The sequence below is a fragment of the Opisthocomus hoazin genome, chromosome 13 (assembly GCF_030867145.1).
Source record: "Opisthocomus hoazin isolate bOpiHoa1 chromosome 13, bOpiHoa1.hap1, whole genome shotgun sequence".
Classification (NCBI taxonomy): Eukaryota; Metazoa; Chordata; class Aves; order Opisthocomiformes; family Opisthocomidae; genus Opisthocomus; species Opisthocomus hoazin.
Genome location: NC_134426.1, coordinates 15872408 through 15894757, shown reverse-complemented (window position 1 = coordinate 15894757; position 22350 = coordinate 15872408). Strand labels below are relative to the sequence as shown.

The following is a 22350-nucleotide window of genomic DNA, read 5'->3' as shown; positions in this document are numbered from 1 at the left end:
TTAACTGGATTCCAGCAGAATTTTCTCGAGCAGTATGTGTGACCTATTTTTGTGTAAGTCAACAGACTTACAGCACTGCCGAAATGTCTCCAGTGACAACAAAACGTATACTGAATTCATACTAAAGTGCACAATGCTGTTTGAACAGCAGCCCTGGCATTTTACCTCATACCATCTTCTGAGCTCCAACTGTCACTAGGCCCTTTGGTTTGTATATCAACGTTCAACCACATCACAAAAGCAGGAGCAGAAGGCCCTGAAACAGGGACTGGGTTATAACCCTTATGAGGTACGGTACACGGGACTTTAGGCATTCAAGGCAGCAGATAGTTTGGGGATGTTAAGCTAGATGTTTTCACTTTAACAACCTATAACAAATCATGACAATATTTACACCCAAAATATCAGCCTTCGTTTTTGGAGCTAACTTCCTAAGGGAGCAACGTGAAATTTTCCAAATCTTGCTGTTTCAGGATACCTGGACACTCAGGAGGGAAAAGGAATGGATATACACATTGCATTCAGGAAACAAGGATGAAATTACGTTATTTCCCATGTAGAGAACACTTTACCTCTTCAAAGCTTTGTACAAAACATAAATGAATTAATTTCAGAGAAATTATTCATTAACTCCTTTTCAAAACTTTCAGTTTAAAATGCAGTCAGTAATGTTTTCTGTTGGGCACATTCAATTTCTTTTCAATTACTCTTTAAAAACTACAGAACAAAACAGAGCAAAGAGACACTAACTTATAACTCTATTTCCTATCTGTTATTACTCTTCCCTCGTATGTCGTAAGATTTTCACCTACATCTTTTCTTCTCCAGCGTTCTTTTACTTTTTTCCATCTTCTTCTTAATTTGAGGCTTCTCCACATCATCCTTTATATTGGCTGCAACTATTTACTGACAAACTGGGACACCACACAGACACATTTTTCATTGGAAAGACTTTTACAGAATATACAAATTTGGAATTGTAAATATTTGATAACTCACGCTCATTAAGAAATAAATTCATTCATTGTCAAGCTTAGACTACAACTAGTCGAGATGTACTTCCGAAAGAGCACCCTGTTCACTTTAATCTGAAACTGGATCCTCCAAGGGTCACACAACAGGGCTAACAGTAGCTCTTATAAGTACCAAGAGTTAAACAGCAACTGGATACACAATAACTGACAATTTACCTTCCTCTGATGCAGACTGCAAGAACTTCTCAGATGTAAAAATTTGTTTTTTCTCATCCAGAATCAGCTGCCAGAAACCACTCAGCTTAGACTCTGACAGGAGAAGAACAGATGTCTATCAAGGATGTTCCAAAATAACACAGAACTCCCCGGCGTACATAAAAAGCAGTAGAATTCCGTCTCCTGAAGTCACTCAAATTATTTCTAGCTTTACTTGTATTCAGTTATAAAGCCTCTCACCTTCTCATTCAGAACTAAAAGCATTCCCAGAAAACACCCACTGACAAAAACACACTTCTCTGACTTACACTTGTGAAACGTAAAGTCTGTTTCACCTGAATCTTTCGTAGGGCAACCCTTCCAAACATGAAAGAAAGGACACCACCAGTGTGCTGCTTTCAACAGACAGAACACACCTGGATTTTACATCCTGGCAGATGTACGAGTTCAGATGGTTCTCGTAATGTCCTCTAACGGAAAACAGAATTCCAGGCCTCATGCTTTCCAAAGATGGTTTGTAAAAATACTACACAAGTAACAAGCAAGTAATACTTTCAATGCATCAGTCAAGTCCTAGCACATCAGGTGTGGGAGGACATCTTCTGTTAGCACATAGAGGAATATTGCCCTAAGTGAATGGATGCTGTAATTTGCAAAAGAATTCTTCACTGACATAATCGAGAGAGATGGGAATAAATCTTTCCCTGGTTTATAAAAGTGCAATGATTCTCTGTGCAGAAAAAATACACAGATTAAGGAATACGATCTCACATTGTCAAGAAGTAGTGTTAACCCTCAGAACCTGCTTGTATCGGATTCTAATAGATGCTTTGTGACCTTACCAGCTTGCCCCTCAATTACAGACATCCTGCAGATCAACAAAGCCGCAGCAACTCCTTCAGTTACCATGGGAACCTGAGTACTCTGAGATGCTGCTTTCTCTACTGTCTGGATCAGCATTGGTAGCAAGTCCATCCCCTGTAATAATGTGTCACCTGAGGAGACAGAAAGAGATGAGTTACAAAACAACATGGTCCTTCACACTTTGCACCACAAAGATATCAACGGTTCTTCTGTTGCTGTGAGACAAAGAAAGCAACCAGACACGTACCCGGAAGACTCTGACTCTCCCAGAGCATTTGCCAATCGCTACTATCATTAAACTTTGTGAAAAGCTGGATGATAACCACTTTAGTCCCTTCCTCACAGATAAAACAGTCCCTTCTCAATACAAGGTTCTGTTCAAGGGATGCAAAAGAAAATGCTAGTTCAATTACATTAAAGAAATTGGTTCAAATCACAGGAAGGCTGACTTCAAAGATTATGTTTCCCCGACAGAGGGGAAGTAAATTCCTGGCAAGCCACAACCATCTGTTCCACACCAAACACGCGTAAGTCGAGGAATCCTACTGGTCTGCGACCCTCACTTCCACGGAAATGGAGCTAGGTCTTCCTGGTATTTCCAGAAGCAACACCTCACACACAACAGACCTTGTGATTTTCGACATTAAGTATTCATAGGTAGTGGTTTAACCACAAACTCGTAAGGGTTAGAATCTCTGTTTTCTTTAAGCCCCAGCAGGATCCGTCACTGGGTGGGTCAAAGCAATCGCACTCAATGTTCCAGTGGAGAGCAAATTATATTGGAATATCTTGAGCCTTGATCCCCTGAACAGCTGCACACACCACACACAAGTAATCCCTCTCGCCCACGGCGAGCATGAGCAACTTCAGGTTTGCCATACCGACGTCTCCGAGAGGACTGCCATCCTGTGATATCTAAGCAGTTTTTAGCGTGTTTTTTTCAGCCCTACGACAGCACAGAAATTCCTGGTAGCTACAACAGAAAAACGTAGAATTACAATTTCACTCATAGCCATATTGAGAAAGTGATGGCTACTCCATTGTACCTACACAATACGTTGACTTACTGATCTCTTAAGCAAATGTATACCATCTTTTTTGATTCACACTGCCTCAAAAGAAAGGAAGATCTGGCATACAGGCATCAGGCTGATCGCCTGTTGACCTCTGGATGAAATGCTGAAGTCAAAAGGGATAGGACCAGACGCAAATCTCAAAAGGATCACCCAAAGTTTAGAATTTCTGGAGATCTTAATTTCAAACACGAAAACTTGAATTTTCTCTAAAACTTTTGAGAGCCAAAGCTACAGACCAGGATCCCAGCGTGCTGGGTGCTATATAAAACAAAAGCATGGTCCCTGAGCTAGCAACCTTACAGTTTAAGTGTAAGACAAAAATAAAGCAAGCAACAATTACTTCAGGGGTATATGATAACACACCACGATGGGCAGTGATGGTAGTTATACAAGGAGACAAACCACCTTTACAAACTTGAAGGCAGAAGAGAGTTTAAGGAGAACTACGAAGGCGGGCAGTGAATAGATACTGCCTTACAAAATCTTTCTTAATCCACACGGCTATGCACTTGTATCAGGAAGAACAAAGTTGATTACTCGTCTCCTCAGCCCCACAGTCAAGACAGTTATCAGTAACTGCAGTTTTACCTTTGAAAGAGGCTAGCATGCACTGCAGGTAGGCATGTCTCACAGCTGAAGTAGAGGTTTTAAGGCTGAAGGCTTTCTTTTGCCATTCTACCAGCTTCTTAGGAACTTCCATAGTGAACCGAGCACACCAAAGAGCCAGGACAGAGACTGCATGAACCAACGTGCCTTCATGGACTAGGAAGTAACACAGAGCTCACATCAGTACAGCAATTGCATAAAACACAGGAACATACACCAGAAAGCGGGTAACAACATCAGGAGGCAGCAGGAAAAGAATGCACGTGCTTCTAACAGACACAGCGCTGTCTCCATGGGGCTGCGCATCCAAACAGGGCAAGGGATTTTATAACACAACAGGCAAGAATCTGGATTTATCCTGCATGAGAGGCCATATGAACATCCTGCTCAAGACGAAAGCAGCTTAGCAAACCCAGAACAAAGGCAAGAGGTCTCACCTTCTTGTTGCAGGAAGGGGATGAAAAGCTCAGCCATGGTTCCAGCCAGAGCTTGGCTAGAGCACCCAGAAACCACATGGTGACTAAGGCTGCCAATCCCTGAAAGGACAGAATTCTCTCATTAGCTCCCAAACCATCAGCACTTGCTGCACAATCTAAAAACAATCCAGAAAGACCCTTCACATTTCAGTCCTTGCACAGATATCTCTCTCGCTTGTCACCACAATGGCCTCAAGTTGCGTCAGGGGAGGTTTAGATGAGATATTAGGGAAAATTTCTTTACTGAGAGAGTGGTCAGACATTGGAACAGGCTGCCCAGGGAGGTGTGGAGTCACCATCCCTGGAGGTGTTAAAAGAAAGTGTAGATGTGGCACTTTGGGATATGGTTTAGTAGGCATGGTGGTGCTGGGTTGACAGTTGGACTTGATGATCTTAGAGGTCTTTTCCAACCTTAATGATTCTGTGATACGGCTGGATGTCACATCCACCACGTGCCAACACTGCAGGACCTCTGTCTTCATCTTTACTCAGAATACAGTCATCTTCTCCCTTGCATACAACATTTTAGCCTACAAGCCAATTATTTCCTTTGAAGACAAAGTCAAGAACTGGCACGTGGTATCCAGCACCCTCCATGACATTAACCACAGCCAATTTGGAATGACAGGCATGGAATCCTAAAGGTTTAACTACAGATCCCTTTCATTCAGCCTTCTGCTGAGTGTCCTCCACCAGAGAAGCAGCTTTCTTCTAGGACCCTCACCTGAAAGGACACTCATCTTCTGGGCAACAACTGTCAGCTTCCCTTCTGAGCCTGCCAACAAGAAACAAATGGGTGATGGCTGACTTACAGACAATGGCTGTGTGCTACACCAAGAATCTTCTCTAAAAACACAAAAGCTTGCCCCACTACCCCGATCCCAGCTGAGCCCACCCCCACCACCCAGGCAGCTAAGGACAACAGGAAATACAACACACAAACGCAAGCCTTTATCCACCCCCACTGCTTAGCTGAAATTTTACTCACCCCCTAAGATGGCAAAAAGGTGTCTTCCCAGCGACTCCACAGCTGAAGGATCGCTACACTGTCGAGCCAAGTTCTTCAACGCCACGACTGCTTCGTCCATCAGCTGCACACTGTTGGATTTCAGATGACCTAGAAAACAACGCACAAGCTAAGAGCCCCTTACGACAAACTGCGTAAGATCAGCAAGACAAGGACGTCTCTTTTCACTTAGCTTGCCTCAGCTTCTGGAACCGTCACGTGAACTATCGCAGTTCCAAGTTACACCACCATCCTCCCTCCCACATAAAACAACCTCTTCACCAGTAATCAAGCTGTTAAGAGGTACGGTCAGAAAGGTGAAGAAAGCTTTGTTCTGAATTCATCATTCCCTCCAGAAGTTACAGTACTTACCGGCCAGTCCTTTCACAATGTCTAGAGCATACTGGCTGAGATCCAGGTTCACAGACACGAGCAAGCAAGAGATTGCTGACGACAGAAGAGATAAGGGCACATTACATTTCATTAAGTAACTGGTGTTAGCATTTTAATACACCCTTCCCCACAGTCCACATCAAGAGCAGGCAGGGTCAGTAAGGAGCAGGAAGAAAAAACACTGAAACTGATGCCCAGCGAACAGATTAATTCAGGATTATTCTTAGCACTCAGCTGTGAAATTCTGTCCTCAGTGCTAACAGTAGCTATCGCATACCCAGACACTTGGGATCACACCACAAATGTTGCTTCTCCACATCCAACCCTTCGATGCCAGACAATCCTGCCGCCTGTCCTCACAGGACCAAAAGCCCAGTCCAGAGACACACGCTCCCCCCGAGCTCCAGACCTCTAAGGAACAACTGCTCATGCTCTTTCATAGGGCAAGGCAGAGAGATGACAGACTCACTTTCAATTACGTTCTCAGGACTCCGTAGCAGGGATTTCTGCAGAGTTGGCAAAACTAAGTCCTTGAACTCAGCGTGAGACACGTACCGAAGCAGCGGGGAACAGCTGTCCTGCAAAGGGAACAAAGTGCTCAGCACCGCAGTGGACGCAGCACATCGGACAAAAGCACCAACAGCTCTCCAATAGTATGTCTCACCAGCACGTGCTTCTGAGGCTTTGTCTTGCTCATAAGGATGGTCTTCAAGTAGAAGTCCAGAAGAGCACTCTGAAGAAACAGAAACACCAAACTACAGCCACATCGCAACCTACACACAGCTCCCCACACACCACTGGGCAGCCAGGCGTGAGAGCCCACCGCACTCTCCCCGGGAGGCAGCCCTGGCCACTAAGGAGAAGCTTTGCTTCCATCCCCACATACGACAGTGAAGCAGAGGTCAGTGCTCCCTGCTCTGCCCTGCAGCCCAACACTCTAAACAGACTGACAGCTATCTGCTGCCTTCCATTCCTACAGGAGGGGAGGTGGCAGAAAGCTGCAGTGCTGGCCATCTACCTAAACGCACAGGCCACAGCAAAAAGCCACATTTCTGGGACCTCCTCTATAAATCTGTCCCAGCTGTTTTAGCCCGAAGTGCATGGCTACTGAATTGACAGATCATGAAACCAGGGACAGATGCAAAGTATCAACCCCAACCCCACCGACACATCTGTCCACCCTCCTTCTCCATGACAAGAAGTGACACTACTTCTCGCCAAAAAAACCCAGTACGACAGACTTACCTTGTGGCGTTTAACAATATCAGTCTCTTTCTGGGCTGTGCAAAACTGCACCACAAGTCCCAGCATTGCAGCGTAGCTCTGGTTTTGTTCAAGACCAAGAATGATGGATAGGTACTGATCCACCAGGTCTTGATTCTGAAGAGAAAAAGAGCAAGGCACGTTAACACAACATAGAGCAGCTATCGAACGTGGTCACCTAAGGTATACATCACCTCCTTCCACAGCCTGTTCAGTTTCTTCACAGCCCCATCAACCGCCTGCTTGTGACAACCTCCCAGGACTTCCAAAAGGAGCAAACACTGAACCTCCACCTGCCAAGAAACAGCCAAGAAAACCTTCGCAGAGAGCTCACATCAAACAAGACACGTCGGATGCCAGTGATTAGCTGAATCCGCTTAGGAAAAAGTCCTTAGGTCGCGTTAAGTTCTTCCAACAAGCTGCCATTGCTTTCATCCCACACGCATCACTTCACAGAACCATGCACAACAGTTTTGGAAACTCTGACCTTGAAAGCAGCCATTTATATCAGATGCCACCTCTTCTTAAAACGTGTTCCAACTATATTCCACGCTGCTACAGGCATGGTCGCAGGTTCAGGGTGAAACGAAAGCAAAAAGCTACTTGACACCACGTGACAGAACGTCACATGCAACTCCTTCAAGGGAGGCACCAGGAATTCATGCCGTGCTGCAGACTGCACCTCGGAGGCACCGCTGGCCCACCTAGTCTAGAAACACTGGTATAAACCATCGTACGCAGAGCAAGACTGCCCCACTCTCACACTTTATACACCTCCTGCTTTCTCCAGTGGAATAGGAGAGATCAAAACGCACAAGAGAGCAAAAAAGATTGTCATGTAAACCTGGATTTTAACAGCACGTTATCAGTTATGTTCAGAATTATTTGCAATGTTTCAGCAACTTAAAGACATTAGAAATATTTAAGTCCCTATCTCCGAAGGGATATTGCTAAAACCAAAAAGAACCTACCAGTTTCTTCCATGTTTCTCCCTGTCTCTTCTCGGGTGTTGGAAAGACTGTGCGTACAAGCAGGCACGTCCAGGAGAGCGCCAGCAGAGCTGCAGATCCACTGCTCTTACTGTTGTGTAAAGGGGAGAAGGAGGTAAATCTACAGCTCCCAGTACACAGCCTACACCTGCCAGACCACAACAGACTCATCTTTGCCCAGGTCAGAATGCCACCTCATAAGCGAGGCGATTTTATCGCACAAAAATACAGCTAAAGACTTAGCATTTAAAGGAAATAATTAGTCCTCAGAAGCTATGTGTTTCAGCTCCTGTTTAACACTCAGAACTTCCAACGGCACAAAAGAGGCTAAATCTCGCCTGCTGGGAGGGAAAAAACTCAGCAGAAGAAAGACCATTTTCTGGATCTTCCCAGTGGCATTACAGAAATGAGTGTCAAATACTCTGCCAACTGGGAACACCCAAAAGTGACTCAAGATTTCTCATCTGCTGCTCATCTTTACTGTCAGAGCTTCCCAGCAGTAGACTGCCAACCCGTTTCCCAGCTTACACTCCCTCCTGGCACGCTACTCGCTTCTGGTTTCTGCTAACTCTCACCTCCTCCCTCCACTCCAGGTAACAGACCCCACCTCGCAGCTCCCTGCGGATCCTCACCCCATTTTGATCTCTACCTCAAGTCAAAAGGACATAGAAAGTGCCCTTGCGCACAAGGCCAGCCACGGCGACTGACAGGTAAATATCGTAACACTGCAAGCCTTTAAACCCAGATCAGGTATTTTCCTAAAAGCAACACTCCTATTCAGCCACGGAGACGCTGCAGGACGGCACTCACTCCGTGGCCTGCATCAGCTGACAATACCCTAAGCCACTGTTTGGAACCACTGGTATTCCCAGATGCCACCACAATACAACAGCAGCGTGTTTCTCAGCTCAGCTTCAAACTTCATTATCTTCCTGTCTATGATACGGTCTTGTATTCCACCAGCTGAACTCCAAATACACAAGGAAATCTGCTTTCCTAATCGTTTTGGAGACTATTTCTTGATAAAAGAGCTTATCCTCACCTCTCCAGACTTTAAGATTAACAAAGGCAAAACTGTAACTCAGCCCCAATCCACCAGCAGTGACACCAAGACAGTCCTTCTGCTTCCACAGAAGACATGAAAGGGGTAAGAGAGGAGCATCTGAGTGGTCATTAACAGCTTTGTCTCCAAAGGTTTTTAACACGTCTGGCAAGCAGCAGCAGAAGAATCATTCTGAACACAAGAGCAATGACCAGCAACTCAGAGCTGCTTCCACACAAAGCAACTCATCCAGCACCTGGGAGCTCCAGCCTTGCCGCCGATCCCTGAAGACTGAAGTGACTGCAGAAGGTTTTTTGCCGTTGCGTCTGGTTGGGATTCTGCGAGCTGCTGAAGTGCCAGCTGCAGGGCTCTGCGGGACGCCGCATCGCTAGAATGAAAAACACATCTACCGTGAACACTGTAAATCCTGCCAACATTACACGTCTTACTACACTTGCATCACGCAAAGGGCTCTGCTTTCCCCTTTCAGCTGCTGAGCTAACAGCTATTTTATCCTTGCAGTTCCAAGCAGAGGAGAGGTTTCTGGCAGAAAGCTCCAATCCCTTCCTCAGCCACCAGAAGTTATGTCAAGGCTCTCCCGCAAGTTGCAGCAGAAAACACAGGTTCTGCACAGCTTCTCTACAACAGGCCACAGCTTCATCCAAACTAGCAGTGTCTAAAAGATGTCCAAGAGACACCCTCGTCTCGCTTCGCGAGGACACAGGTATTCATTCTTGCAGACTGAATCACAGGATACAGTTTTCATTTCAAAATTAAAAGCGAACTCATTAACACCAGACGTAACTTGAGAGCCTGATTACTAGACGGCATCTTTCAGTGCCAATGCATCTGTGTGACACTGCACGCTAACACTTCCAGATGCTCCACACCAGCTTAGCTAATAAATACATAACTACTAACAGATTAAATAACACAGCCTTTCCAGGTCAATTTACTCACCGGTATCGATGCAGAGTAAGGCAGAAGAGTTTGCAAAGGCCTTTCACTGCACCCTCTGGAAGATCTGTAACAGAACACATTGCAAAATATTTCCTGGTAAATCGATGAGCTCTTAATCTTTAACACACACATGATTTGCTTCACAACCGAAATCAGTGAACTGCTCACATCTATGAAATTCCTTGCAACGATCACACAGTAAAAGTTCTCTCTATTTACACATTTTATGGATATTTTTTAAAATAATGGCAAAATTGGAACACGTGCTATTCCACAGTCATCTTCAGAAAAAGAGAGAAATCAAAAAGATTTTTAAAAATTAGTTTCAATTGCTTTATTAAAACTATCTAAAATCTTCTATGCTTTCCCTCTCTCTACAAATATATATGTGTGTATACAAATATTCCATGAACCATTATAAAATCAGGCTAAGAGTCAGGAGAGAAGCAGGCAACTGATACACTAATGAAAAACTAGTACACGTGATGCTACAGCTCCTAACCGGAAAAAGCACACGTGCTAGTCACCGGAGTTCTGTGTTACCTACAAACCCCGTGCCTAGAATTACTGCCATCAGAAAGCAGGCTCCAAATGCTACCAGCCTCCTCCCTCAAAAAAACTACTCCAAGTTTCACACAGCCTTTGAAATGAAACATTTTACCATTTTCTCTACCCTGGTAACCAGGACAGTGCCCCAAAGCTTTTACCTTTCCCAGAAATGCATCTTCCCAGCTCGCTGAGGATCTCTCTCCGTTCCTTCACGCTGGCTGTAGTTACTTTTACCGCAAACCGCTTCAGCGTATCAGAAATCTAAAACCACACACAGAGAGGGACAAACATCAGACTGCCCTCGAAATCAACACACAGAGCACAAAACCAGGGCGCGTAGAACACGTCACCTGCCTTTTCATGACCAAAGGTGACCGCTCACGGTCTTGCCCACCGTACACGATGAAACCCAGCACCCTCCCCCTCCGGCTGAAGGACGACTGATTTCTGTCTGTTAACCTGTGTCCCTGTCACCGAGCCCACGCTCCGTGGGATACATTTAACCCTCTAAAAGCAGCACAGAGTGAAAGGTCAGATCGCTAGCCTAGAGCACAGGACTTTTAAAAGCACCAAAAATCCACACTTCCAGAATGCAAAGGTGCTTTTCTGTGTGTGTTCTCTCCTAAAGCCCATGCACCCCCGAAGGGGGATGATCCAGGGCTGACTGCAACTGCCCAGCCTGAAAAACCACTCCACCGCATCAGGCTGGCGATAGCTGGGAAACTCCGTGCACAGGCCCAGCAAAGAACGAACCGCTTGCATTTACTCTTTTCCAGAATTAACACGCACATCGCAGGGATTTTGTAAACTGGACTCGCCGGATGACAAAGGGTTGCGCCTCGCTATCGAACTCCTTCCACGCACTATCAGCAGCGCCCAAGGTTACCCAGGCAAAACAACAGACCAGATCACACGGCTGAGCGGGTTGTTTCATGCCTGTGCCACCACGTGCCCGGATCTGCCAGCGGGAAGGGATCGAGACCGCTCACCGAGTTTAACTCCTGTAACAGTTTGTTTCCATTTCCAAGTGGTATTGAGACAGTGGGATACGCTGTCTGGGAAGACCAGAAAGAAGTAGGGATGGCAGACTCAGACTGGATATGAAGAAGAAATTTTTTACCATGAGGGTGGTGAAGCACTGGAACAGGTTGCCCAGAGAGGTGGTTGATGCTCCTATCCCTGGAAACATTCCAGGCCAGGTTGGACGGGGCTCTGAGCACCCTGGTCTGGTTGAAGATGTCCCTGCTTGCTGCAGGGGGGTTAGGTTAGATGACCTCTAAAGGTCCCTTCCACCCCAAAGAATTCTGTGATCTATTCTATGATTCTAAGCTTTAAGTTCTCAGCAACCAGCTCCTTCAACTGCTGAAACCGTTTCCACGAACTTCCAAGTCTTGCAAGATCTGCAAGATATACAACTTGGTGTGGGCTGAACAGCGCTCAGCCAGGTCTTCGCTCATGGGCTCTCTGCATTTATGTAAACCAAAGCACAGCTCTCCAGGAAAGACTTTTAAAATTCCCCTCTTAAACTGAGTAATTTTATGTCTTAATAATCATCATCACCACCTTTCAGAATGACAGCAAACAAACACGCCTTTAGAAACTCCTCAGAACTGTTCCTTCCCTCCTCAGGCGGAACTCCACCAGTTTTGCCACAAGTCTTTTTCCAAGCACAAGAAACCCGGCACTTGAGGAACGGCAACGGCCTCCAACCTTCTCCGGAGCTGCTTTCAGCCAGGGGATTTTGCTGACAGACAGAAAGGGTAATCCTGCCTGGGGTGTAGCACGGCCGTCCACACGTCCCGGCCCTGCGCCCACCTCACACCCCGAGCTCTCCTCAGAAACTGGCCGCGAGCGGGGCTGCAGCTCTGGACAGGACGGTACAGCCCGACCGGTGATGGAGGACCTGTGTCCTTACCGTCGGACAGAACGAGCCGCCATCAGCGAGCTCATCTTCCCTCAGACCTTTCAATTACACGAGTTCACCAGACGCAGACTCAGACCACGCCGCGCTTACTCACGCCGCTTAATCGAACGCAGCGAGATGCACAGACACAAAAAACACATTAAAAACTATCCCAGCAGCCTGGAAATGAAAGCTGTACTTCACGTATAATGCTCCAGGGCTCGCCGAGCAGCCTGGGGACTGACACGGACGGCACAAACTGCGACTGCCCGCGGAGAGGCCGCGGGACAGGCCTCACCCACCCGCTTTTTTCCCTTTACGCGGACGGGCGGACGTCGCAAGGCCAGAAGCCTGCCGCGCTGCCGCAGACGCGGGGACAAACACAGCGCCGGCCCCGGTGGGGGCCCGCTGGGTCCCGCCTTGTGAACACCCCGACCTGAAGCACCCAGGCGGGAGGAAAAGCCCCGCCGGGGCGTCACGGGCGGGCCCCGCAGCGGCCGCGGCCCCGCACGGCAGCGCGGAGCGGGGACCGCGCTCGAGCTCTCCTGTTCCGAGCGGGAGCCCCGGGACTCCCGGCGGCCGCAGACGGGAGGGATGCAGCCGGCGCCGGCTCTCGGGGCCTCCCGGCGGGAGCGGGCGGAATCCTCCGGGGACCCTCCCGAGCGCGGCAGCCGCCGCCCCTCGCCTCCCTCTGGCCCTCAGGCAGCGGGGCGCCCGCTCCCCACCCCCCCGCGGGCCGGGCACAGCGCGGCCTCCCCGCCCCGGGCCGGCCGCCACGTCCCCGTCCGGCCGCGGGCAGCGGGCCGGGCCCCGCGCACGGGCCGGGGGAGCGCGGCGCAGCGCGGGGGGGGGGGGGGGACTGGGCCCACCCTCCCCGCCGCCACTACCCCCGCCATCGGGCCGCGGGCCCGTCCCGCACTCACCTGCGTGTCGGCCGCCATGGCGCCGCCCGCCACCCCGGAAGCGCTAGCGACTTCCGGGTCGGGCCGCGCGCGGGGCACGCCGGGGCGCCGCCCGGCTCTATGGCGATGGCGCTGCGGCCTGGTCCGGCGGCGGAGCGCGGCGAGCCCCGGCCCCTCGCCCGCCCCAGGCGGGCCCCGAGCGCAGGGAAGCGGGCGGCGGCTCCACCGCGCGGGGAAGCTGCCGGGCCAGGCCTGGGCGCAGCAGCGTCTGCCCGCACCCGCCCCGCGAATGAATGCTCCCCCCCAGCCCCCGGGGAGCCGCAGGCCACGGCAGCAACGCGGGCACGCGTGGAGGGTGTAAAATCGGTTTTTATTTCTCCAGCTGGAGCAACTCTGACACAGACAGACAGCCGGCCGCGGCTGTTAGTCGAAGAGACCGAAGCCCATGTCCTCGTCGGACTCCTCCGACTCCTCCTTCGCCGCTTCTTTCGCCGGGGCGGCGGCAGCAGCAGCAGCAGCGGGCGCAGCCGCTTCGGCCACCACGGGGATGGCGGCCACGAAAGCGGAGGGGTCTGCCAGGAAGGCCTTCACCTGCAAAAGCGAGCGGGGGAGGAAAGGTAAACTCCACGGAAACATTTTGGAAGATCAAACCTCGGCACCCATAAAGGCAGCTCGCCGGAAGCCAGACAGACGCGCTGGCCGCTGCCACGTATGAAGAATCGGAGGCGTTTCGGCTACGCCCAGGAGCCCCAGCAGGAAGGAACGCCGGGTCGCTCGGCCTCCTCCCGCCACCCGTACACGACTTGGGGAAGGAAGTGCCCTTCTCGGGACAGGCCCCTCGCACGCCGGCGGGCCGAAGGCCTTTCGAACCAGGTGGTTCTGCGCAGGGGCCCGGGTGCACCTCGCCACCCACCCGCGCGGAGCAGCGGGGCGCTCGGCCGTTACCTTTTCAGCCAGCGGGAAGGTGTAGTCGGTCTCCACCGCCACGGCCAGGACTCGCTTGTACCCGTTGACGATGGAGTGGGGCACGGAAGCGATGGTCGGGTACCCGATCTGCAGACAGACGCTGGCAACGTTGCGAACGCCCTGCGAGGAGAGAGGCTCGTGTCACTGCGCTCCTAGAAGCCACGGCAGGCGATGGCACGCTTCGACACTGCCAAGGTAGCAAGGGACAGCGTGCAACACGCTCTAACGCGGCTCCAGCGAAACCAGACAACGATTTAAATGGCCTCAGACTCTTTCCGAAGTAGCTCCAGATGAAAAAGCCTACGGGGGGTTCGCTCTGGCAGACTGTTTCTGCAGCATCCCATGGAAAAGACCAGAGGTGACGCTTGGTTCCGGGTCAGCGCCGGCTGCCACAGCAGCGAGGCCGCAGAGGTGGAACACGACAGACACGGGTTGTGGCACTCACCTCCAGGAAGCGCTTGTGCAAGGTCTCCTCGGTGATGTCCAGCACTTCGGGATTGTAAATGCTGCCGTTGTCAAAGACCTGCTGGATGACCAGCCCGAAGGAGAAGGGGGAGATGTTCAGCATGTTCAGCAGGGTGGCTTCGCTGGCACCCACTTTGTCTCCCGTTTTGATGAGCTGCACGTCGCTCTGAGGAAAGCAGGGGAAAAGGAGTGAATATGCACAAGGGAATTCAGGACGGGACACAAACGCGCATTTCCAGTGACAAAGACATGGAACTGAAGGAACAAACGAGCACAACAAAAGCTGGCTCCAAGTTGAGCTCTGCAAGTTGAGCGAGCCCTAGACCACGCAAGCAGGTGCACCTAAGCCAGGAGACAGGCAGCGCCCTTCCTGCGCTCCCTGCGGGTAGCTCGCCCCTGAGTTCCCCCAGCACAGCAGGAGATCTGACAGAGAACTTCAATCCCCGCACACCGGACACGTGAGCCAAGCCAGATATCGTCACTCAGCAGCTCCCGAAGTGCCGCACTCAGACTTTGTGTCTAATGGGAGCTTTGGCCTTTACGGCTCTCTCAAACACCACGCTCAGGGCCCTCCAGCCAAGGGAGAGCTTCACCAACAGCAGCATGCCGCTCGCTAACCAGAATTTCAATGGTCCCTCTGGAAATCTTCGTGGTGATGCCCAAGGCCTGGAAAAAGGAGGTCTTCTCAGGTCCAAGACCGGTGTTCTGGGCCGGCACAGTCACATCACAAGGAGCAATAGCACCAGCACGGGCAGCAGCTGGCACCTGGGAAAAGGAGAAGATGGAAGAACGCTCACTTCGGGCCTCGTGGGATGGCACTGACACCCTCCCAGAGCACTCCTCCAGCACGGACACCACCAGGGACACACACAAGCAAGACCGAAGCGGAACGTGAGCAGCTTGCCTAAGGCTGCAGGGGCCTAGTTCCCAACCCTCAAGAATTCCCGATAAATCAGCTATCCCCCACGCGGTTTTGGCTTTATTTTCAGTTCTTTATCTGCCAGCCCAGAGAGGCAGCGAGGGCTGGTCTCCCCCACCTTGTTAGCCAGCAGCATGTCCCGGATCTCAGTCAGATCCTCCTTGGTGAAGACAAAGCCCACGTTCCCACGGATGTGAGGCAGCAGCCTGAAAGAAAGACGACAGCCCTCAGCTCTGCTTCTCGGACAACACCTCCTCCTCCCAGAGAGAGGACCTGGCAGTACATTCAGACAGCGTTACCCACTTCTCCAAGGCAGGGTTGTTCTCCAGGTGACCACGAATCGCCTTGCGCATCATCGTATTCTTCCCCATCAGCACAACAGCCTTCCCACGCAGGGACATACGGATTTGCTGCATCTGCTTGGATCCCACGTTGTCTGCTCCCACGATGAAACATTTTGGGTAATCATCCAGCAGTTGCTATAGCAAGGAAAACACTGTAACTACACAACAAAATCTGGACCGGCGCACAGAGCAGCATGAAAACCTCAACATGTCTAAAAATAAAAGCGTGCGTGAGGTTTGAGGGTGCTCAGCTCCATCGGGCCCTGGGCGCACCCCACGGCTGCACCTTCCACCCAGCCGTCCAGCCAGAACGCGTCACGTCTGCAACTGCTGCGCAAACTCTGCAAGGGCCCTTGGAAGTGATCCGACCGGGCCTACCATCACCTCTTCCCACTGCCAAGTAACCGTTCCTTGCACAGCCGAGCCACGGCACCGCAACCCCCCCCCCTCCCCGCACAACTCCCCCGCCGCCCCCGCTCCCGAGGCCCCGGCGGGGCCGGGCCGCAGCCCTGCGGGCCCGCGGCGAGACTCACGATGATTTTCATGAAGTAGTTGGACTTCCACGTGGCCCTGTCTTCCCTGGGCATCGCGGCGGTGCTCCAAGGATCGCCCGGCGGGGTTTAAAGACGAGCTAGGACCTGACGGGGACGAGGGCAGCTCAGGCGGCTCCGCGGCCTCCGCTCCCCGGCCCCGGCCTCCTCCTCCCCGCGGCCCCCACCCCATCGCGGCCCAGGACCCGGGGTTCGCTCCGACCCTGCCCTGCCCTGCCCTGCCCTGCCCCGCCCTGCCCCGCCCCGCCCCCCCCGGCCCGGCCCGGCCCGCCCGGGCCCCCGGAGACGCCGCGGCGCGCACTCACCTCCACGAGGGCTCCGGGAAAGAAAGGCCAGAGGGCGGGCCCACCTCCTTTTCTAGCGCTGTTCCTGCCCAATGGCGGCGAGCCGCGCCGTGACCTCGGCTCGACCCATTGGCTGCCCGCCGCGCGTCAATCAGGGCGGGCCGCCGATCCGATTGAGCCGCGGGCCTGCCGCCGGCGGAAGGCGCGGGGCGGAGGAAGGCGCGGCTCAGCGTGGGGCGCCCCCTGGCGGCCGGAGGAGCGCGCAGCGCGGACCCGCCCCCTGCTGGTCTCTCCCAACCTCAAGGGATGGAAACAATCGCGACACAGGCGTGAGAATAACGGTAAAAATTTTATTAGCGTAACTGCAAGAATGTTAAATGGCAAAAAAAAAAAAAAAAAAAAAAGCGGAGTTATTGTTTTACAAGGGAGAACAGAGCGCAAATAACCGTGGGCCGGCGGAGCAGGCCGCAGCCCACGCGCAGGCGGGGCGAACGGCCCTCCCCGTCCCGGCCTCGCAGCCCGGCTCTCCCCTCACCACCCTCGAACCGCGCCCGAAGCCCGCCAGCAGCCATTCTGGACCCCCGCAGCGGCGCAGCCACCCCAGAAACCAGGCGAAGGCAGGAGACGCTCGAGGTCGTGCTCAGGAGGGAAGCGTTCGGCCATCTCCGTTCAGCGCCAACGCCAGGCGCTGCGGCCCTCCGCAGCACCCCGCGCCCAGGGCTTTCCACGCCTGCCAGAAGCATCACTGACGCAAGCCTCAACTCGCCGTGAGGTAGGTTGAAGGCTCCCCGGAGAGGGAAACCGAGGCACACACGATCACACCGTCTGCAGGCATCACAGAGCAAGCGGTGCTGCAGCAGTGTCTTCTCGCCCCCCTCCCCACACGACAGCTTTCTGTCCTCTTAGCGGGGCCGAAAGAAGTCGACCTTCTCAGCAAGATAAGCGCACGCAGCTTAGAAACATCCACTTTAAGTCAAACCGCTCTCAGAGAGGAAAAGGCGAACTCTCCAAGAGCTGGGCTCAGCCCAGCTGACGCACCTTTAGCTCTGGTGCTTCCACAGCTCCCCTCGCTCTCACCGCCACAAACCGAGGTTCACGTGTACGGGGAACTGGTGAAAAACTGTTTCAGTGACCCGAGCAGGGCAGCGAGGCACCGCAGCAACCAGCCCACGGATTCCAGCCTAAAGCCGGGCTGGTTTCTGGCCAGGTGCCCCAGGACCCCCGAGGCAGCTGCTGAGCTGAAAAGCACAAGCAGACGTCAACGGTGCCAGTGCTGTAGCGCTCTGGAGAAGGAATTCCAAACACCGCTCCCAGGCTGCTCTGGCTGTCACCACAGAAAACCGTCGGGTGTCTCAACACAGCATTTCACCTTCCATAGCACCCTCCACCTGCTTTAGCAAATGTGAACTGAGCCTCACAAGAACCTCACAAATCCAGGCGAGACTGCCCCCATTTTACAGATGGGGAAACTGAGGCACGGTAAGGTTTAGCGACTGGCCCAAAGTTACACAGCTAGTCAGGAACAGAGTCTGTCTCTCCCCATTTCTTCTCTTCAGTCACAAGACCTTTCTTCCACAGGAGAAAACGAACCCCCTCCCCAATTAGCCCTGCCCTGGTTTCAGGTGGCTGACAAGGAGAAACCGAAGACAAAGATCTGAGCTCTTCCCCCCTGCAGCATCATATTAAGACTCACTGTAAAATCCTGGAAGCCGGGCTTTGGGAGAACGGCAGGTGATTCAAATACAGCAGTTTACAGGTTACAATAAAAATCGAAAACCACACTTTTAGGTGACCCAGAGGAGGGGTGAAAAAAAAAAAAAAGGAAAAAAAAAAAGCTATTCACAGTTCACCTGCCTGTGCTAAGAAAAAAAAAAAAATACAAGTCACATTCCCTTCCCCATAGATTCCAGCCCCTCCCAACCCGCAATAAAAAGAAAATATTGAATGTTAGTCAGGCTTAACAAAGCATTGAGGTTACAGATGCAGTTAACCAGCACAACTGGCACACTGCCTAGAACAGAACAGCTTGATATAAAAGTTGCTTGCTTAAAATCACTTCAAAACCAATTTCTGTATAAGAGGATTAAAAGTAAATTAGATATGAATTCAAAATCAGTGTAGAAATCTACAGTTCTTATCAAAGACAGGATACAGTATTCACTTTGATAGTAAAACTCCCAAGTGTGTCACACACACCCAGCCCAAGGGACTTGTTATACCAGCAACAGTCAATATAAAAGGTTATTGCTCTAGCATCTCTCAGTAGGACATGTTTAACATGAGCACAGAAAAGGGACATACCAGGGGGCAAAGAGAGGAAGAAGAAAGGATACAAAGTTTGGATCCCTGGCTTCTTAAACCGTTCCACTTCTCCCTGCTGTTGTGACCACTTCAGGCCCCGACAGATAGGAGAGTTTCGGGCCAGATAAACACACACGTGTCACACTCGCTCACGACAGGGATGGATGGAAGAGGCTGTGCTCTAACCTCTCTGCATCTGCTTTTAAAGAAGGGACGATGCCTCTTCCGCTCTCCCAAGAGCAGATGCCCTGAGCAGGCCTAGCTGCTGACAGAGGTGCCTGGCATGGGATGTCGCCCACCAGAGCGCACGTCAGTGCTGAGGGATGGCCGGGGCTTACTCCATCTCCTGCTCCAGTGTGTTGAGAAAAGGCAAGGAATAACAAACCAGGGAAATAAAAACCACCCCACACAGTAATATCTTGATTTCTCTTAAAAAAAAAAAGAAACAAAAAATAAAAGTAAGTGGTATCATCTCCTTACAGTGTAATGGAACTGGAGAGACCCTTGCAGGGTCGTGGCTGCCTGCACTGCTGCTCTGAACAGGGTAGGTCACACATGCCACGTGGCTCCAGTGAGCCGAGCCAGGCTGGCACTGAGATCACAGGGTGCCCTCGCCGTGCCGCTGCTCAGATTGCAGGCACGCAGACAGAAGCCTGAGAAAGAGGTGTCAAAGCAGAGGGCTGTGCTGTCTGCAAGTGTCAGGATCTGCTCAGAGAGCTGACACGGCCCAAACGTTACTGGCAAAAGACTCCTTCTGCAGGAGGGGGCTGGGTAAAACCTCCCTGTTGGAGCCCTGGAGCTAAGCTCAGCTGTCAGTCACATGCACAGACACGCACGCTGTAACGAGGGGACTCAGCCTCTCTCTACTGAGACACAGCAAGGGCATTTCCAGTTTAATGGTCCGTCTCATCTCTGCTTCTACTGCCTCCCCGTAGCAGCAGAAAGCACTCCCATCCCACCCCGCCCACCCTCCTCCCCTGCCTGGTAAGGTTTCTAAATCACAGTAATGTTCAGAGAGACAGAACTGCCAAGGGGGTGGCAGAAAGATGCTTATAGCGCCTGTCTACAACTCCTCTAACAGAAGAGCTTGAGAAAGCAGTTCTGGCAGTAGGGCTTGTCATTCTGTTCTTTGAAGGTTCCTTTGTTGAGCTGCTTGAGGCAGAAGGCACAGACAAAGTGTTCGGGGTGAAATTTCTTGCCCATGGCAGTGATGCAGCGTCCTGTGATAGGCTTCTGGCAACCGGAGCAGAGCGAGCCGCGACGCTCGTGGTAATGCACCTCGCAGTAGGGCTGCCCGTCATGCTCAAAGAAGCTGCCATTGATGAACGGTGTGAAACATTCCTGCAGGAGGATAAAGCAGAAGGGGACAGACTGTATAACAAGCCGGGGACACGGGCAGCTCCACCAGCCTCCTCTGCTCTGTGGCGCAGCCGAGCGGCACTGTGAGCAGGGTGAACCGCTGCCTTTCAGCATCGTACTGTTGGCCAAAGAGCCAAACCCAGTTCATCAAGAAGAGTTTCCAAGGAAAGGCTGACAGCTGGACAGATACAACCACAAACGGGAGCCGACCACAAGAGGGTCAAGGATAATGCCAGATTTACCCAACACATCAGCAGCAAGGCCCAGAGGAGAAGCCAGATTTCCAGAACCCTGGTTTTGCTCAGCCCCAACACCAGCCTGTTCCACAGCTGGTCCCCAAAACCTACACAGGATTCCAGCAAACTGCATGCAGAGCCACGGACAGCTAAACACTCAACACTGCGATGTATGCAGTTTGCCTACAGCGAGTCCAAGACTTCTCTAATGCTGACAACGAGTTCAATAAACAGTCTACTCTCCGTCAGCAGGACAGCTGAAAAGTCCGCTCTGCTTTAGCAAAAAACAGGAAGAGAATCTCGTCTCATGTCCTGGAAGACATCAGTGCTGGCCCCACTAACGCAGGCAGTGTGGCAGCAGGGGCAAAGCAAAGCAGAACTGCTTGATAGAAGCCTCACCCTCTGTGCAAACAGGCACAGCCCGCCCCAGCCCCACACAGCCAGGACTGCCATGTTCTGGCTCTGCTCTCCTCACACCGCTGCAGGAGCCATCAACAGTCCCGACTGCGTGGCAACAGTCTGCTCCAAGCATCACCCCAGGAATCGGCAGCTTGGGGTTCCGGCTGCTTGTTCTGCTCTCTGCCTTTCCTCCCCACTCTAGGAAACACTGGCTGATTTTGCTCATCTCTTGGGGCCTGTGAGAGTTAATAATTGCAATGCTCTCTGAAAGAGCGCCAAGCATTTAATCTGTAGTATTCCTGTTTATTATGCCTGTTGTATGGAACCTACCACTGTTTCACTGACTTGCATGTTTGTCTGAACAAGGTCAGCCTCATTAGTTTACATTGTCAGATGGAACATGGGAGGGAGATCCTCAAAATCTGATTGCCGAGGCAAGTGCTTAGAGAGAAGCTTAGCTTATAATTATTTAAAGGTCACAGAAAATGTCTCTGTTTATCTGTGAGCTGCTGCAGAAGCCCTTAACTGCAGCTGGGAACAGAAAGAGCACGGCAGCTAGAAAGTTTAATGTAAACAGCCAGAGGAACAAGAAGGTGTTTGGCTGCTGACATTTTTATCTTGTGAGGCTGGCTGCCCTTCGCTACCCCACAGGCGTCTTTTCCCGATAAGGGATCGGATGCCTGCAGGGTCGAAATGAGAGGGGTCATACACCAGCAGCACAGGACCTTGGCTTTCTTACCCGACAGACAAAACACTCGGGGTGCCACAGGGTGTTCAAGGCAGAGATGTAGTTTTCCAGGATAGCCCGGGCACAGCCTCCACACTTGGGAGCAAACATGTCAAAGTAGTCCTTGCGGCAATAGGCTTTGCCATCCTTCTCGTGAAATCCTGCCAAAGGAGAAGAGAGGCAAAGAGCATCAGCTCCTGATCTTTACCTGCGGTCAGCCAAGCGCTGCAGCATAACCAGTGTGGGGAGGATCATCCTTCCCCCTGCTGACGCAACACAGCAGTAGCTGTTCCTCCTGCTGCTGCCCTTCCCGCCCCAGGCGCACCCTTCCTCTCCAGGGAGGAAAGGAGATTACTGCCAGCATCTTTCCCCCATAAACAACTCTATCCCTTGGAACTTCCATCTTCAGTAGTTCCCCTGTCACTTCTCAGGCTGTCCCCTAACAGCAGCTCATCTGCAGGTCAGGGAGGAGACTGCATAAACCAGCAATACCTTCAGGTCCAAAGAAAGCTCCACACTGGGCACAGAAAAAGTGTTCAGGGTGCCATGTCCTGTCCAAAGCCGTCACCACTTTCTGTTA

At 51.7% G+C, this 22350-nt stretch overlaps 3 protein-coding genes across 6 annotated transcripts in view; all 3 read right to left on the bottom strand.

The window, feature by feature from the left end:
• GCN1 (GCN1 activator of EIF2AK4) overlaps positions 1-13271 on the bottom strand; it is a 43833-nt gene extending 30562 nt beyond the window's left edge. For 2 of the 3 annotated variants that reach the window (XM_075434263.1, XM_075434264.1), the window contains exons 1-16: positions 13241-13271; positions 10573-10675; positions 9866-9929; positions 9162-9293; positions 7846-7954; positions 7069-7167; positions 6857-6991; positions 6276-6344; positions 6081-6189; positions 5591-5665; positions 5201-5329; positions 4937-4987; positions 4174-4272; positions 3719-3892; positions 2033-2185; positions 1191-1283 (exon numbers count right to left, since the gene is read on the bottom strand). In XM_075434263.1, coding sequence (XP_075290378.1) covers positions 1191-1283; positions 2033-2185; positions 3719-3892; positions 4174-4272; positions 4937-4987; positions 5201-5329; positions 5591-5665; positions 6081-6189; positions 6276-6344; positions 6857-6991; positions 7069-7167; positions 7846-7954; positions 9162-9293; positions 9866-9929; positions 10573-10675; positions 13241-13258 — 1612 coding nt within the window. In that variant the 5' untranslated portion in view covers positions 13259-13271. Of the gene's footprint in view, positions 1-1190; positions 1284-2032; positions 2186-3718; positions 3893-4173; positions 4273-4936; positions 4988-5200; positions 5330-5590; positions 5666-6080; positions 6190-6275; positions 6345-6856; positions 6992-7068; positions 7168-7361; positions 7826-7845; positions 7955-9161; positions 9294-9865; positions 9930-10572; positions 10676-13240 lie in introns of those variants that run through there. The other variant, XM_075434265.1, reaches the window with a different exon arrangement.
• A 299-nt stretch (positions 13272-13570) lies between these two features.
• RPLP0 (ribosomal protein lateral stalk subunit P0) lies at positions 13571-16860 on the bottom strand. Its single transcript, XM_075434912.1, has 8 exons — positions 16770-16860; positions 16447-16551; positions 15873-16048; positions 15688-15775; positions 15269-15415; positions 14631-14816; positions 14165-14305; positions 13571-13810 (listed from the first exon to the last, which is right to left on the bottom strand). Exons 2-8 carry the CDS (start codon positions 16498-16500, stop codon positions 13643-13645), a joined length of 960 nt encoding a protein of 319 aa, XP_075291027.1. The 5' UTR covers positions 16501-16551; positions 16770-16860; the 3' UTR covers positions 13571-13642.
• Positions 16861-17078: 218 nt separating this feature from the next.
• Positions 17079-22350, bottom strand: part of PXN (paxillin) — a 47195-nt gene continuing 41923 nt past the window's right edge. For both annotated transcript variants that reach the window (XM_075434663.1, XM_075434665.1), the window contains 3 exons: positions 22263-22344; positions 21783-21931; positions 17079-20390 (listed from right to left, as the gene is read on the bottom strand). In XM_075434663.1, the coding sequence (XP_075290778.1) occupies positions 20124-20390; positions 21783-21931; positions 22263-22344 (498 nt within the window). In that variant the 3' untranslated portion in view covers positions 17079-20123. The remainder of the gene's footprint in view (positions 20391-21782; positions 21932-22262; positions 22345-22350) is intronic.

Coding starts and splice junctions, on each gene's coding strand:
- RPLP0 (XM_075434912.1), bottom strand. CDS start 16,500: ATGCCCAGGGAAGACAGGGCCACGTGGAAGTCCAACTACTTCATGAAA. Junction 14,306..14,630: donor TGCACAAGCGCTTCCTGGAG/GTGAGTGCCACA, acceptor CTCTCCTCGCAG/GGCGTTCGCAACGTTGCCAG. Junction 13,811..14,164: donor CCTTCCCGCTGGCTGAAAAG/GTAACGGCCGAG, acceptor TCGCTTTTGCAG/GTGAAGGCCTTCCTGGCAGA.